This window comes from Tamandua tetradactyla, chromosome 23 (assembly GCF_023851605.1).
Source record: "Tamandua tetradactyla isolate mTamTet1 chromosome 23, mTamTet1.pri, whole genome shotgun sequence".
NCBI classification, from domain to species: domain Eukaryota; kingdom Metazoa; phylum Chordata; class Mammalia; order Pilosa; family Myrmecophagidae; genus Tamandua; species Tamandua tetradactyla.
Window position 1 is genome coordinate 38,183,084 of NC_135349.1, and position 16,609 is coordinate 38,199,692.

The window sequence follows — 16,609 nt, forward strand, 5'->3', positions numbered from 1 at the left end:
GCCTGGACTCGGGAGATGACCGGGTATAGGAGTGGACAAGAGGGTGGGTGCTCCTGGTGGAGGACAAGGCCCGTGCAAAGGGCCTGTGACATAGTGGAAATTGTGTATGTTTGGGAGACACCATGGGGTTCTGCTTGTCTGGGTTTGGAGGGGCCCAGGGGCGAGTGAGAGGAGACCAGACGAGCCAGGGAGCTGGGCGGGAAGGTTCAAGGTAGAATTGGGTGGCACAACGAGGACTTGAAATTTTAACCTGCTGGATGAGAGCCGATGACAGACTTTTCAGCTGGTGAGTGACACACTCCAGTTGGGCATGCCTTGGGGATCCCTCGAACATGGAGGGCAGGAATGTCACTTAGGAAGCTGTCATAGGAGTCCTGATTATCAGGGAGGAGGGCTGGGCCAGGACAGTGACTGTGATGCCAGGAGCACTAGAGGGTCAAAAACCAGGAACGGAAAATGGACAGGTTAATAGAGAATGGGCAGTTCGTTATGGGAGAGCCAGGAAGGCTTTGTAGGCATCCAGGACAACCTCCTCATTTTACTGACAAGGAAACTGAGACCTTGGGCAGGGAGGTCATATGCATAGCAGAGCAAACAAATCACCAGTGTTAACCTTGTACCAGTGAATCTCTTTTTTGGGGGGCAATTAGGTTGATCCAGCCAGTAACAATGATAGCAGCTCAGTGCATTGTTTCCCTGTTACTTTAATCCTCACAGCAACTCTCCGAGGTAAAGGCTCTGTTTACAGATGAGGATACCAAGGGTCAGAGTGGTGAAGTGTCTTGCCTAAATTTTCAGAATTGAAGCTGGGGCCCTCCCAGTGGACTTGAGAGTGCATCACCTGGAGGGCTTGTGAAAACCCAGATGATGGCCCATCCCCAGAGTTTCTGATTCCTAGCTCCAGGCTGGGACCCCAGCATTTAACTCTCTAACAAGCTCCTAGGTAATGCTGATAACGGGGATGGGGGTTCCCACTTTGAGAACTGCTATTCTAAGCTGTACTGTTTCTCTCCTCTCTCACTGCGGGGTGTTTAGGTGTGTGTGGGGGGGGGATCCAGAGAATTTCTGAAATACAGACCAGAGTGCTTAAAGACCCAAACTCCCCAAACTGTCCTGCGTGAGAAACAGCCAGTTTTCAAAAAATCAAGTGCCTGGGGCAATTTGGCTCCCTCCAAATTGGATTAAACCGCGTGGTTTCTGGCCAGATCACCTGGCCCAGGCCAAAATGCCATGATCTAAGCTTTTTCTGTTTGTATAAGTCAGATTTTCCCTCCCTCCGCCTCCTACCGGGAATTACCTGAATTAGTTTCATTTCTGAATTAATGGGGGAGTCAAATTAATAAGCTTCCTTCTTGCATCTGGGACTGGAGTTGCTCCACTTCGGTCGCAGAAGCTGGGAAGCCCCCAGCTGCTGGCAGCTCTGTATTTTTTGACACTTAATGAATTACATCAGGAAGTTCCGCTTGGTGTCCGTTGAAATGGAATGTTTCATGTTTCATCTTGGGGCCTTTTTTTTTTTTTTTAAATCCTTCCTTGACTACTTTAGAACCCCAGTCATCCTTGTTGACATAGAAGACGGTCCATATCAGATAGGGACTTCTTTTTTTTTTTCATTTTATTATTATTATTTTTTTTACATGGGCAGGCACCAGGAATCGAACCCGGGTCCTCTGGCTTGGCAGGCAAGCATTCTTGCCTGCTGAGCCACCGTGGCCTGCCTTGCACATTCATTTCTTTTCTGGGCTAATGAACGTGTGTGTGTGTGTCAACCCATGTGGCATAATCTTTAAATTAGCTTCTGGGTCATACAAAGAGAGGACATTTAGGGAGAAGAATTGTTTTTTTCAGGGTCGGGGGTAGGGGTGTGGGGTGGGGTGTGAGTGCATGGGCCGGGAATCGAACCTGGGTCTCCCTCATGGCAGGCGAGGATTCTACCACTGAACTAGCTGTGTACTCCCATGGGGAGTGGGGGTGGAGAAGAATTTGACAAAACTCTTTGTCACTTGCAAATTAGAACCTGAAATGTGCTTGTAATAACAAGTTCATGGTAGTAATATTTCCAAGGTGAGTTTTCTCACAGTGGCTGGGGACCTAATGTTGCTAGCCTGAGTTTGGGGCTCAGTCTTTTTTCCTTTGGGGCATGCTTTCCTCTGCTCTTGGGAGTAAGACTGTTCGGTAGGGTTGGTTCCCGAAGGAATGAATGTTCCTTAAATTGGGCGGTCGGCAGATTGCTTCATGGTGATCCATAGCTGCAGCCGAATGTTGAAAGACTGCCAGGACTGGTGAAGCCCCATCTAAGTATATGTCTTACAGTGCCCCCTCCCCATTCACCACTCCCAGCCCTTCCAGTGCCTCTGTAAAAATTAAAAAAAAAAAAAAAAAAAAAAAGATGCAATGGATGATGACAGAGAGGTCCTGCATCCTGCAAGCTGATGCAGCTCATGGGCTTCAGGGCTTAGAGGTCCAGCTGAGCTGGGCACAGCCACACTTCAGCCCCAACTCACCCCCTCCATGGGCATCTTTGTGCGAGGTGCCGCTTGTATAACTGTATTCCGCCTTGATGCCAGGGCTGGAAGAAGGCTGCATTTGGAGTCAAAAGGCCTTCATTTGAACCCTGGCATCACTCCTTAATTAGTGTGTCTTAGGCTGTAATGAGGTTTGATGTAAAGTAGGCGTTGGCAAACGGTTTCCATAAAGCATTCTGTAAATACCTTAGGCTTTGCAGGCCGTGAGGTCTCTGTCATCGTTGCTGAACTCTGCCTTTGTAGTGAGCAAGCTACCTTGGACACTGTGGAAGCCATGGGTCTGGCTGTGTTCCAGTAAAATTCTATTTCCAAAAATAAGTGGCCAACCCATGAGCCGTAGTTGTGCCCACCTGATGTAAAGCATCTGGTTACATGCTTGCTATGTCTTGAGTGGGTCTGCAAGAAATGAAAGCCATTGCTACTATTTTTGCTATCATTATTATTAATGACAGTACCATTTTTTCAGCTCGTAGCCTGTGCTGAGCAGTAGTCTAAATTTTTAACATGTTATTTCATTTAATCTCATCAACACCAAGGAATGTGGCCAAGGTCCCGCAGCTAGTAACTTTGAATAGTAAGCTATTCAAACCCTCCCTCTTGACCCCTGTATTCTGTCTCACACAAGCTCCCCTCTGCCTCCCCGACCCTTATCTTCTCTCTTGCACCTGTGGTTTTCCTTTGTTGCACCTCCCACAGGGTTAGTTATGTATTTATTTGCGTCTTGATTATTGCCCTTCTCCCTCCGAGGAGGGAAGCTGCAGAGGGCGGGGGCCTCGCTGTCTTGTTCACAGCCCTCTCCCTGCCACCTAGCCTGCATCCTGGCATGGAAGCAGGTCCTCCCGAGGTGTTTGCTGAGGCAATAAGTGAGTCATTGCCAGCTGTGCACCGCCTCCTGCTCCCTTCTCTGACACAGCTCAGCCTTTCAGAATTGGCAGGACTTGGGCCACAGTCAGAGTGGATTTGTGATTCCCTGATAACCTACCCCCGATGGTGGGAGTGGGCAGGCTGTGGGCAGTGAGGCGTGGACGCTTCCGGAAGAAAATCCAGCCTGCAATGAAACATCTTCCACCCAGCCTTGCAAACAAATACTGCCACTTCCTCCACTAATAATGGTGGGAAAATTCCAGTTTGCGCAGTCCCACAGATCTCATTTCTCTTGTCCGTTTGCCAGTTCTCTGTGGTAGGCTGGGCAGGTGGAATCATCACCCCCATTTTCCAGACAAGAAAACCCAAGGCTTTGGGGTGAAGTGACTCGTCCGAGGTTATTCAGCTAGAAAATGGCACATCTGGAATTTGCCATTTTCTACGTCCATCTGACTCCACAGTCAGAGCTAATTCTGCTTTAAGTTAGTCTGGAATGCAGGGTGTGTGTACCAGCTGCAACTGATTAATAATATGCAAACACCAGGGCTCCACCTGAGAGATTCTGGTTTAGGTGACCTGGGGTAGGACCTGGGCACCTGCCACTGAGCAAGTTCCCCAGGTGATTCTGATGAGCAGCCAGGCCTGGGAAACCCGCCACCGCTCACAGCTGGGGACTGGTACCTGGGTGTTCTTCAGCCCCGGATGCATGTTTGAATCACTGGGGGAGTTTTCCATGTAGCTTTTTAACAATCAAACATATACAAAAGGAGACAGCATATGTTGGAAAAATGATGCTGATAGGCAGGGTTGCCACAAACCTGTGTTTTATAAAAAATACAGTGTCTGTGAAGCATAGTAAAGTGCAATAAAAAAAAGGTGGAAAGTATAGTATAAAGAACTGCCATGTACTCTTAATCCTGCATCATGTGTGTAAATATCTCAGTATGTATCTCTGAAAAATGACTTTTTTTTTTACTATTTTTATTGACAAAACAACATACAAACATTCTTAACATACCAACATTCCATACATGATGTACAATCGATGGCTCACAGTATCATCACATAATATATTCATCACATGATAATTTTTTAGAGCATTTGTATCACTCCCAAAAACGAAAAAAGAAAAAACTCATACATCCCATACCCCTTACCCCCTCTCTCATTGACCACTAGTATTTCCATCTACCCAATATATTTTAAGCTTTGTTCCCCTATTAGGACTTTTTGTTTTTAATTATTTTGTTTTGAAACAGTTGAACTCATAAGTTGCACCAATAGTAGCATTCCCATGTACCCTTCTCCCTGACTTTTCCTAATCCTGAAAAGCTCTTTCAACCTGAAAGATAAAGATTTTTTAAAAATGTAAGTACAATACCATGATCTTGCCTAAAACATTAATAATAATTCCTTAATATCACCAAATAGCCCAGTCTTCCCAATATTTTTTTCTGGTTGCAAAATGGTGCATTCCTATGTTGTATTGTTCCTTTTTAATTTAGTAGTGGCAGAATTTCTCTGAAAAGATTCTTCTCATCTCTTTGGTCACCAAGTTCATAAAGAAAAGGTGGGGAGTATGTATTTCTCTTTCCCTTTTTTGTGTTTGCAAAGTAACAAGTTGGTTCGTGAGCACCCTTCTTTGGTGATCGAGGTGCTTTTCTTTCTTTCCATTATCAACATGGGCTTGTTTTTAAGGATATGTGGTGTGTTTCAGTCCGTTGCACTTATTATTTTTATTGAAGCACACATTACCCCGTTTTTGGCCAGCGGGAACCCCTTCTAGTTGTTTCCAAGTTGTTTTTAACACCATAATTCATCTTTGGTTTCCATCTAAGGGGTGTGACAAGATGTTCTAGACTCATCTTATGCATTTCCTGCCCCAGCAGCTTCATCAAGGAGAATCTGGGAGCTGAAAACAAAAAACGATGTCCTGTTCCCATCCCAAACCAGTTCAATCAGAATCTCTGAGGGGGTAGGGCTTGGGATATGGTAATTGTTAAACGCCTGGATTGAAAACCGTTTGTGTAGAGTATGCTGTCTTATGGGGCTCTCTAACACTCCTCATCTCTGCAAAATGCTAGAATATTAGGTGGCTTTCTTAGCTAAAGATTTCATCCCTGTATGGTATCCCGGCTGCCCTGCTTTACTGCAGCTTGTATTTCAGAACTTAGACCTGGTTTTATTGGTGGTGAAAGCTGTTCTTTGTGTGTCCTGTCATATGTCGGTGTCCCTTGTCTCCCTGTTGTGGAGCTGGGCTCATTTTTGGGTCTCTGGGAAAGAGGTTCTCTGAAGCTTATGTCTTGGATGCTATCAGTGACTTCCCATTGCTGTTAGAATGAAGAACAAAATTCCTGCTGTGACTTCCAGTATAGACTGCACTTGACTTCCAGTATAGACTGCTCAGACCCCCTCTTCCTTCTACTGCTGGACCTTTGCACATACTCTGCCTTCTGCTGGGTCTGCCTTATCCCTCATTTCACTTAGTTATCCCCTGTTCACTCTTCAAATGCTAGCTTGAATTTCAGAAACCTTCCCCTGAGCCTTCTGTAAACTAGATTAGCCACCACCCTCTCGCATGGTCTCACTGTCAGATATTTCTTCCTCAGGGCACATATGGCCATTGAGGTTTTACCTTTAGTTGTGTGATCACTATTAACATCGGTCTTTGGAGCCTGACTCTGGGTGGGGTTTGCATCTGTCTCTACCACTTTCCAGCAATGGGACCTCGGGCAAGTCATTTCACCTCTCTGCTCCTCTGTTTCTTTAAGAGCAAAATGGGGATCAATATATTACTTACATCATAGGCACTTAGGAGGATTAAGTGAGGTAACTCATGTAAGATGCAGACGTCAGAACTAGCCAGTAGACAGTGTTAGGGAGCATTATTGTTGGAATTATTCTGGTAGAACACAGGCTCCCTGAATGCAGGGGTTTTTACAGATCTGTAGGCACAGACCCTGGCGCGTAGTAGGCCCTCAGGAATCATTTATTGGGTGACAGTGGAGAAGCTGCTGGGAGATATTTTCAAGGTCTCTGGGGCTCAGGAGAGGAGTCCCTTGGGGTGCACATCAACGGTGAGGGGCCTGGAACAGTGGGCTGCTGGCTGCTCCCCGCCTCACTGAGCTCTGGCACAGATGGAAAGTTTAATCATTCGTCTCCCTTTTCCTCCCCATTTTCTCTTGGCCAGAATCCTTGCCCGGAATCCAGTGCCTCCTTCCTTTCCAGGATCACCTTCTGGTGGATCACAGGGTAAGACCTGGCTCCTCAGACTCCTTGGGCGGGGTGGGGGGTGATAAGCGTGCAGCTTGGGCCTCTCCCTCCCCCTCTTTTACTCTGTACCCCCTCCCATGCCCTCTCTCACTCCCCCACTCCTTGGCTCACCTGGCTGCGTAGTGTCCTCATCTGCCCGGCCATGTGCTTGGGAGCCTGAGCTGCAGCCTGCGAGATGTGTGGACCACAAGATTCCCATAGTATCAGCCGCGTGAAAGTGAGCGACTGAGTGAAATCTAATGCGTTGCCAGTGTTGTGCCACCACTGGTTTGAAAATATCACCCCACAGGGATCCCGTACCCATGAAGCAGTCACTCCCCATTCCCCACTGCCCCCAGTCCTGGTGACCACCCATCTGCTTTCTGTATCTACAGGTTTATTTTATATTGTGAAAGTTTTCCAATATGACCCTTAAGAAACCCATCACTGAGATTTAATGACTGTTAATATTTTGCCGTATTTTACTTTTTAAAAAGTATTTCAAGGTAAATGAGAGCCATCTTGCTATTTCCCTCCTAAATGTCCTGTATGCATCTCCAAAAAAATAAGACCATTTTCCTACTAACAGAATTAGCGGTAATTATTTAATATGACTAATGTCCATCCGTGTCCTGCTTTTCCCTGCCGGGGCATGAGGAGTGAACACCATCCTCCATTTCCTCCCCGACTCTCACTGCCTCCCTCCCCCCCATGTCTTGGCCCCAGGTTGATGGTCCGGGGCTACCGCCAGCCCTTGGAGAGCACAGACCTCTGGTCCCTGAACAAGGAGGACATGTCAGAAGAAGTCGTGCCTGTTTTGGTAAAGAACTGGAAGAAGGAATGTGCCAGGTCTAGGAAGTAAGTATGAGTCCTCTTGCCCCAGAGAACAAGGTGATCTTGTCTCTCTAGGGTGACCTGGCCACCCGCCACCAAATATTTCCTGAGGGCCTGAATCCAGGCCACGTGGTCTCAGTCAGGGTGAGCCCTCCTCTAAGCCACAGTTGACTCATGCATGAGTTGGGATGAGGCTTCACATGCAGTTAAGGCAATTCGATTATATGCACTAGGCAGAAAAGAAAAGAGAGAGGACCGTCTCCCGTGTGGGTGATGGATTCTCTTTGCGTAGCCCTGAGTCTGTCTGTCCCTGAGTTAGCCTCTTATCCCACAAAGCCTCACCCGAGCACCTAGTGTTCCAAGGGTTTCTGTTCCTTTGGGGTACATGTGTTTGAAGAACATACCAGCCACCCATCTCGTGAGGTGTTTAGCCAAAGAAGCACCAGTGAGGGGAATTGGGACTGTGGCTCTTAGTCTCTACCCCTGGAAGCTGCTCACCCCCCCGGGACCTCTCTCATCCGGTGATTTGAGAATTAGGCCAAGGCCACCCTGGCACGTAATATTTCATCAGATCCAAGATGCCAGTTGTAAGGTGTACCAGTATTTTATGTTCCCGTAAGAAAGGGAAGTGGCTGCCAGTTAACTAGGATGTGCCATCAGCTTGAGATACATCCAGATTCCAGAGAAGCTACAATATGAGTTAACACCATCTTGGGAGCAGCGGATTGTGGGATGTGGGGGCAGCATAACGAGCGGCTGCTGCCCTTCTTCTCCCTTGTTGTGGGATGGGCCTACCTTCCCCTTGTAGAGTTGGGTGGCAGCGGTGCCAGCCTCGTGTGTTTGATTCCCCACGGACCAGTCAGCTTTATGAGAGGAAAGCACCGGACTTGAGTCTCATTTCACCCTGTTCCAAGAATGCCCAGATTGTAGGTCATAAGTCACATCAGGGCAGCAGGTGGGGATTTGGGGCCCATGCCTGCCGCTGACCTCTAGGACATCTGCAGAAGACCTCTTGCCGTAGTGCCGGGGGCCACGGGGGGCGGCAGTGGGCAGGGGAATGTTGTCCGTAGAAGGCAGGGGAAGCGGGGCCTGTGCGCCTGAGCGCGGCGAGGGGGTGGCTGGTGTTTTGTGCACACACCCTTCTGGCTGGTCCTGTGTGTGGGACCCCGGTGGAGGCCCTTGGCAAGTGGGAGCAGGGTCCCTTCATCATGAGGAGGTGACAGTCACATCCTGCATCTCACCCTTCACCATTACCCTGGCTGATCTGACCACTTGGGCCCGGGGGTGGGTGGCACGGCATGGGGGAAGCAGGCGAGGCCCGCCTTTGCATTTCCCAGGGACCTGGCAGGCTGCCCGCAGATTACTGGAGACCTTGTGCGAGAGACCTGATGGCACAAACACATGAAAAGAGGGTGGTTTGAACTGAGAAGCTCCACCCCAGGCCTGTCCCATAGTGGATTCATTTAGTATCTCTGAACTGACTTCTTATGTGCCTAAGCGTTGTTTAGGTGCTGGGATTCAGAGAGTGTAACAAAACAGATTGGGGCCATTTACACTCTACTGTACTGGAGACAGGGTGTTGGGGAACAGCACCCATTAATGGTGATTGGTTACGAGGAGATTAAAATTAGGAGGAGAGGGACTGCGGGAGCTGTTTTAAATGCTTGTGAGCAGGGAAGCCCTCTGTAAGAAGGTGGCATTTTGGCAGAGACTCACACGGAGGGCTGGAGTGAGCCAGGTGTGTATCGGGGGAAGGACTTTCCAATTAGAACAGGCAATGCAAAGGTCCTGAGGTAGGGATAAGATTGGCATGCTCGTGGAGCAGAGAGGAGGCTGGTAAGGTTTCCAAGTTAGGGTAAGGACAGGAGGAGATAAAGAAAGAAAAGTATCTGCAGAATCTGTAGGCTGTGGTAGAGGGTTGGATATGCCTCCAGGTGTGGTGAGAAGTCATAGGTAGGCTTAATATAGAGCAGTGCCTTCTTGTAGAGTCACTTGGCTGCCCCAGTGATAGTAGCTCAGAGGGGCAAGGGGACAGGGGCTGCAGGGGCTGAGCAGTTTTCAACATGTTTGACCTCAGAGGGTTTTCTGAGAATTCAGTGAGATAAATGTCATCTGATAAACTGGGCTAATAGCTGTACAAGTTGTATTTATTCATTTAGGTGGGGCACCAGGCTGGGCACTTCCATCTTGCCCAGGATTTGGCAGGAACTACCTGTTGGGTTAGAAAGTCAGACAATCTCTCCCCTCCTCCCCTCTTCTAGGTGGGACAGGCTTGGGTCTCGGCCCCTTCCGGCTTTTCTCCCAGCAGCCTAGGGTCATCTCCAAAGTCAGGTCTGAGCCACCTTGCCGCACACCTTTGGATGTCAAAATCCTTCATGGGTTTGCATTAAATGGTTTTGAGTTTAACAAAATGGAATGGAAGTTTCTCTTCGGTGCATTGTCACCCATGGGTCCAGACCATCGCAGCTTCCCTTGGACTGATTTGTGGCTTCTGCTCGTGTGGATGTAAAAATGGTGCAGCAACCCTGGAAAGCATCTGAGTGGTTTCTTAAAATGTTATCTGTACATACATCTTCCATGTGAGCTGGCCATTCCACTCTAGGTGTGTACCTAAGAGAAATGAACAAAAATGCTCATACAAGACTTATTTGTGAATGTTCACAGCAGCTTTCTTTGTTGTAGCCCAAACTAGAAACAAACCCAATCAGCCATTAACAAATGAATAGATACGCAAAATTGTGGTGTATCTGCTCATAGAAATCCTTCTCGACAATACAAAGGAATGGCCACCCCGATGCCTCTCAAAATAATTATGCCAAGAAGTCAGATGGAATTGGAACATGCTGGATGATTCCATTGATATACAGTCCTAGAGAATGAACGCTTGTCTCTAGTGACAGAAATCAGATCGGTGGTTGCCTGGGCTGCAGGTGAGGGAGGTGGAGAAGTGGGAGGGAGAAATTACAGGGGGGCAAGAGGAACCTTTGGGGGGCAATAGATATGTTCATTTTTTAGATTGCAGTGATGGTTTCCCAAGTGTGTGCATATGTCAAGGCTCATCAAATTGCACACTTTAAATTTGTGCAGTTAGTTTATCATGCATCTCAGTAAAGCTATATAGCAAACAAAGCAGTAATGTTTAAAGAATGTTCTTAATGATCTCTGTTACAAAAAAAAATGTAAACGTCAAAAAACTAAGAAGCAAAGCAAACAAAATGCTCCAAAATAGACAGATCCTTTTTTTTTTTTGATAACACCTCTTCTTTTGTACTTCAAGGAAGAATGTGAGTAAAAATAACTTACCAACATAGGTAATTTTAAAAACATTGTAATGCTCTTATGATGCCTCAAAGAAGCACTGAAAGACAAGTCATTTATAGTAAAATGAAATGCATTTCAGCATGTAGATGCTTAGGTCATACCCCAGGAGATATCCCGGAGAATCCAGTGCTTGTTCCTGAATGGAGACCCACTGTCACTGTGCCTGGGCCAGCCACAAGTCCTGACTGACCTATTCTGTGTGGTTCTGGTGACTCGAGCACCAGGAGCATCAGAGATGACTTCAGAGATGGGATTTTGCCTGGTGGTGACCAATGCTTGGGGAAGATCCAGACTGAATACCATCTTCCCTCCATTTGCAGCATAGTTGAGTTCCTGAAAAATCTGGGGTATATTTAAACTTGCAAAAGTCCGCAGTGTGTATGGATTTGTGTCTGAAAATGGAGTTTGTGTCTAGACGTATGCCATTTAAAATGGACTTTTCACCTACATGATGTCTATTGGGGCATTCTTTGTTCAGAACTGTCTTGCACATCACAGGACAGTTTGATATCCTGGCTCAGTCAACCCAGATTAAGACAACCCAGGAACACACATTTGCAGAACAACCTCCCTTGAGAACCACTGGTTTGAGGAACAACAACCAAAAAAAAAAAGGAAGACCATTTTTGAGTCATTTGCATTTTTAAGAAAAATGTTTTAAATCTAGCCAAGCTTCAGTTTTGAGAGGGGCTGATCTTTTTTATTTTTTTCTGCCACCTATTTTTCTGGTTCCAGAAATTACTGGGGGTATATACTGCTAACTGTAGAAAGAATGAGAACATGCATCAAGCTTGTGAAATCCGTTCTCTGTGATTGCAGGTGTCACATCTCCCTTTTGTGACTTTGGGCATTATGGCTCAGAATACAGCTAGAAAATAGAAGTTTATAGAACTAGGACTGGTATTGAATTTGAGGCCTTGCCTTTGCAAAGACATTACGTATCTTAATTCAGAAATGGCAAACCCATCAGTTGCTGCTCATTGCCCCTTGATTCAAGGTCTGCTCCCTTCACATAATGATGCAGCCCCTGCCTGCCTGCCGAGTTGGCCTGTCCCAGCCCTTGCACTCTGCTTTGGCTCTGCTGAGGTTCTTTCAGTCCTTGGTGGGGCTGTCTCACTTTTTTGCAAAATTCTTATCTCGGGGTCTGGCTCATTCTGTTCCTTCTGCCTGGCACACACCTTTCCCTTCCCCAACTGGCCCTATTCCTTCATCCTTCAGGTCTCAGTTTAGCTGTCACCCTCAGAAAAGCCTTCTAGGACTGGCCCCTTGGCCCCATAAGAGCCTCCCTGACACTGGCTGGCGAGGTCGTGTTTGCTGATCTGTTTCTCTCCCGAGGTTCCTCGACAGCAGGGAACTCAGTGACTGGCTCCCAGCAGGTGTTCAGTAAATATTTGAGGACGAGTGGCTTTGCAGTGTCTCCTTTACCCCCATTGAAATCCGGCTGAATCAGCAAGCTGCTTCCCGCTGCTATTCCCCACCCCTCGGTTCCCTGTTCTGGGCGCTGTTCTCCAGACTCAGCCCTTCCCTGTCCAACTTTGCTTTCCTCGCCACGCTGGGCTGCTCAGATACCCTGTTCTCCCCACCCACCCCTTTCCGGTTCCTTCCTGGCAGGCTGCTTTTTACTGGTTATTTTTCTTGCCCCACTCAGCTGTATCTGACCCATTCTACTACAGTTGCCCTCTCCCACCCAGGGCCAAGCCTCCCCCCCCCCCACTCCCTGCCTGCCCGGGACCTTCTCCTTGGCCAGTGAAAACAGCGAGGCACAGCTCAGGAAGTAGTACAGAGAAATGAGTGGCAGCTGTGCCACTCCCTTCCTCCACCAGACTCGGCTTTCCTTCTTACCAAGAATGCATATTCTTGGTTAAATCACCTGAAAAATCCCAGCCAGAAGCCCAGCTCCAGGGTATGTAAGCAAAGTGAGCAGATAAAATGTGCACGTGGTGACACTGACAACATGGAAAACAGAAATGACCTGTGGTCTGATGAGCAGTGTCTCCCAAAGACATCTTGGAACCTGCAAATACATTGTGTTGCATGGCAAGGGGGAATTAAGGTTGCTAATCAGTTGATCTTGAGGTGGGGACTATCTGGGAGGGCTCAGTGTCACCAGAAAGGCCCTTAAAAGTGGAAGAGGGAGCAGAAAACTCAGTGTCAGGGTGACATGATGTGAGAAGGACTAGACCAGCTACCATTGGCTTTGAAAATGGAAGGGGCCATGATTGAAGGAATGCAGACAGCCTCTAGAAGCTGGGAAAGGTGAAGAAATATTATCCCTTGCGGTCTCCATAAGGAACACAGCCCTGCCGGCACCTCAGCCTTAGCCCAGTTTGGCTCATTCTGAATTTCTGACCTCTAGAACTTTGATAGGAGAGATCTGCATCATTTAAAGCCGTCACGTTTGTGGTAGTTTGCGACAACAGCGGAAGAAAACCAATACAGCAATACACAGAGCTTAGATGTTTATGCTGGATGCAGTGGGAAGCTGTTGGTGGAGTTTAAGACAGAAAATGGTAGGTTTTTAGGAAAATGCCGCTGTGTGGGAGATTGTCAGGAACACGGGTGGAGGGAGGCAGGGAGGGGGGTGAAGAGGCACTGGTGATGGCTGTTTAAATGGTCGGAGGCTGCAGAGACGGAGACAAATGAGTTGATTCAGTACTTCCTGGTTCCTGGTGCCAGAATGGAATGATGCCTGCCCGACTGGGCCTTAGGCATCAAGGATGATTCCTCCCCCCCCCCCCCAACCTCCGTTTTTGGTCTTTTCCAGGGGAGGGATAATGACTCACAGAGTCTGGCCAATGCCACGGTTTGGGGTGTATACAGAGGAGAGAAGCAAATTGAATCAGGAGCCTGATGTCTTTAGGAAGGAGTTTCAGATGGTCTAAAGGGTCAGGTGTGGCATAGATGTCACAAGCGACAGCCCTCTGAAATCAAATGCCACTCAGAGAACTCACATCATGGAAGTCTGTAAATTGTAAATGTTAGGGTTGGGAGAGTGTTCTAGTTTGTTAGCTGCTGGAATGTAATATACCAGAAACAGAATGGCTTTTGAAAAGGGGAATTTAATGAGTTATTAAGTTTAAGTTCTAAGGCCAAGAAAATGTCCCAATTAAAACAATTCTATAGAAATGTCCAGCCAAAGGTGTCCAGGAAAAGATACCTTGGTTCAAGAAGGCTGATGAAGTTCAGGGTGTCTCTCTAGTGAGAAAGCACATGGCAAACACAGTCACAGTTTCTCTCTCGGCTGGAAGGGCACATGGTGAGCAAGGCATCATCTGCTAGCTTTCTCTCCTGGCTTCCGGTTTCATGAAGCTCCCCGGGAGGTGTTTTCCTTCTTCATCTCCAGAGGTCACTGGCTTTCTGCTCCTTGTGGCTATGTTGTTTTCTGCTCTCTCTGAATCTCTTGTTCTCCAAAATGTTTCCTGTTTTGTAGGGCTTCAGAAACTAACCAAGACCGACTCAAATGGGTGGAGACACATCTCCCCTAATCCAGTTTAACAACCACTCTTGATTGGGTTACATCTCCAGGGAGATGATCTAATTACAGATTCAAACATACAGTAATGAATATGGGTTATTCTATCTTTACCAAATTGGATTTTGATTAAAACATGGCTTTTCTAGGGTCCATACATCCTTTCAAGGCAGCAGAGAGAGAGAGAGAGAAGCTTGGGAGTGTATTTTGGCTTGGCCATACGAGGATGTTGCTTTGACTGTGCTTTAGGAGATGGGGACCGAGCTGAGGGGAGGTGGGGAAGGTCTCTACTGCTGCGTAACAAATCATCCCACAATTTAGCTGCTTAAAACAACCACAGACATTTATTTTCTCAGTTTCTAGGGGTCAGGGGTCTGGGAAAGTCTTAGCTAGATAATTCTGGTTCAGGGCCCCTCGTGCAGTTGTGATTGAGAAGTTGTGTCGGCGGAAAGGCCTGTCTGCCAAGACCGTGGGCCTCCCATGGCTCCATTGGGGCTGGCGGCTGGTGAGTTAGTGCTCGCTGTCGGCGGGGTCTCGCCATGGGCTGCCTGAGTGTTCTCATGACATGGCAGCCGGCCTTGTCCAGAGAGAGCCATCCAAGAGAGGGTGGGAGACACAGTGCTCTTTTATGACTTAAGTTTCGGAAGCGACACCCCTTCATTTCTGTAACATCTGGATCCCCGCAGGTGGGGATCCCACAGCAGAGTGGGTGCCAGGAGGTGAGGCTTGTTGGGGTCCTCCTCGGAGGCTGGCTGTCACTGGGGCCGCAGTGTGGGGCCTAGTACCCCCGTTTCCCCAAATCCCTATGACTCAGGACAAGCAGTTTGGCCTCAGATCCTACCTGATAAGCGAATGGGTAGGTTTGTGAAGTTTTACAGCAGTCCCTTCGAACCCTGACATAAAGCAATAACTGCTAACATTATATGGGGCTTACTCTATGCCTTGCACTGCTTTTTTTTTTGTTTTTTTTTTTAATATTTCTAAAGATAACTTCTTTTTTTGTTAGTAGCTTTATTGAAATGTAATTCACATAACAATAAAATCCATTTAAGGTATAATTCAGTGGTTTTTAAGTATATTCACAATACTGTGTAACCATCACTACAATCAATTGTATTGTGTTTTCATCTCCTGTACCTTTGGCTGTCACTCCCCAGATTCCCCTAACTCCCAGCCCTAAGTGACTGCTAATCTATTTTCTCTATATATATTTGTCTATTCCTGACATTTTTTGTAAATGGAATCATGTAATATGATTTTTGTGTGCAAATGGCTTCTTTCACTTAGCATGTTTTCGAGGTTCATCCACTTTGTAGCCTTTATCAGAACTTCGTTCCTGTTTATGGCTGAATACTGACTCACTGTTTGGGTAGACCACATTTTATTTATCCATTCATCAGACGGTGGACATTTGGGTGTGTGTTAGTCAGGGTTCTCCAGAAAAGCAGAACCAACAGCAGAGATCTGTAAATATGAGATTTATGAAGGTGTCTCATGCAACCATGGGAATGGAGGAGTCCCAGATCTGCTGGGCCGGCTGTGAAGCCGACGGCTCTGATGAAGTGTCTGGAGGAGCTCCACAGGAGAGGCTCTCTAGCTGAAGAAGCAGTGAAAGAACCTCTCCTTTTCCTTAAAAACCTTCAGCTGATTGAATTATCTTGTTGTAGGAGACATGCCTTAGTTGACTGCAGATGCAGTCAGCCATAGATGCAATCAACTCACTGATGACTTAATGCACCAGTCTTCTGGTTTATCAGCCAGCCACAAAATATCCTTGCAGCAACGGTCAGGCCAGTGCTTCCTGACCAGACAACTGGGCGTGATCACTTGGCCGAGTTGACCCTAGAACCTAGGGTGATGACCTAACCATCACAGGGTGTTTCTGCTTTGGGGCTGCTGCGGATAATGCAGCTACAAACCTTCACATCGCAGTTTTTGCTCTGACAAAACTTTGAGTCTCCATGTGAACTTTAGGATTAGCTTGTCAGCTTGTCAGCGTTTTCGTCTCCTTTGGATATACACCTAGGAGTAGAGTCGCTGGGCCATGTGGGAACTCTGCGTTTATGAGGAAATGCCAGACTGTTTTCTGGGGCGGCTATACCGCTTTCCGTCCCCACCACCAAAGGACGCGCGCTCTGCTATCTCCACATCCTCCCAAACATATTTTGTTACTTTCTGATTATGGCCGTTCTGGTTTGTGGGAAGTGACATGTCATTATGGTTTTGATTTGCATCTCCTCGGTGACTAATGATGTTGGGCAACTTTTCATCTGCCTTTTGGCCATTTGTGTATCTTCTTTGGAAAACTATCTACTCAAGTCCTTTGCTCGTTTTTCAATCT

The 16,609-nt window shown here is 47.3% G+C and overlaps 1 protein-coding gene across 1 annotated transcript in view; it reads left to right on the forward strand.

The window, feature by feature from the left end:
* Positions 1 to 16,609, forward strand: part of ABCC1 (ATP binding cassette subfamily C member 1 (ABCC1 blood group)) — a 118,525-nt gene that overhangs the window by 31,418 nt on the left and 70,498 nt on the right. Inside the window, exons 6-7 of the mRNA XM_077141674.1 lie at positions 6,580 to 6,641; positions 7,368 to 7,499. Of these exons, the coding sequence (XP_076997789.1) occupies positions 6,580 to 6,641; positions 7,368 to 7,499 (194 nt within the window). The remainder of the gene's footprint in view (positions 1 to 6,579; positions 6,642 to 7,367; positions 7,500 to 16,609) is intronic.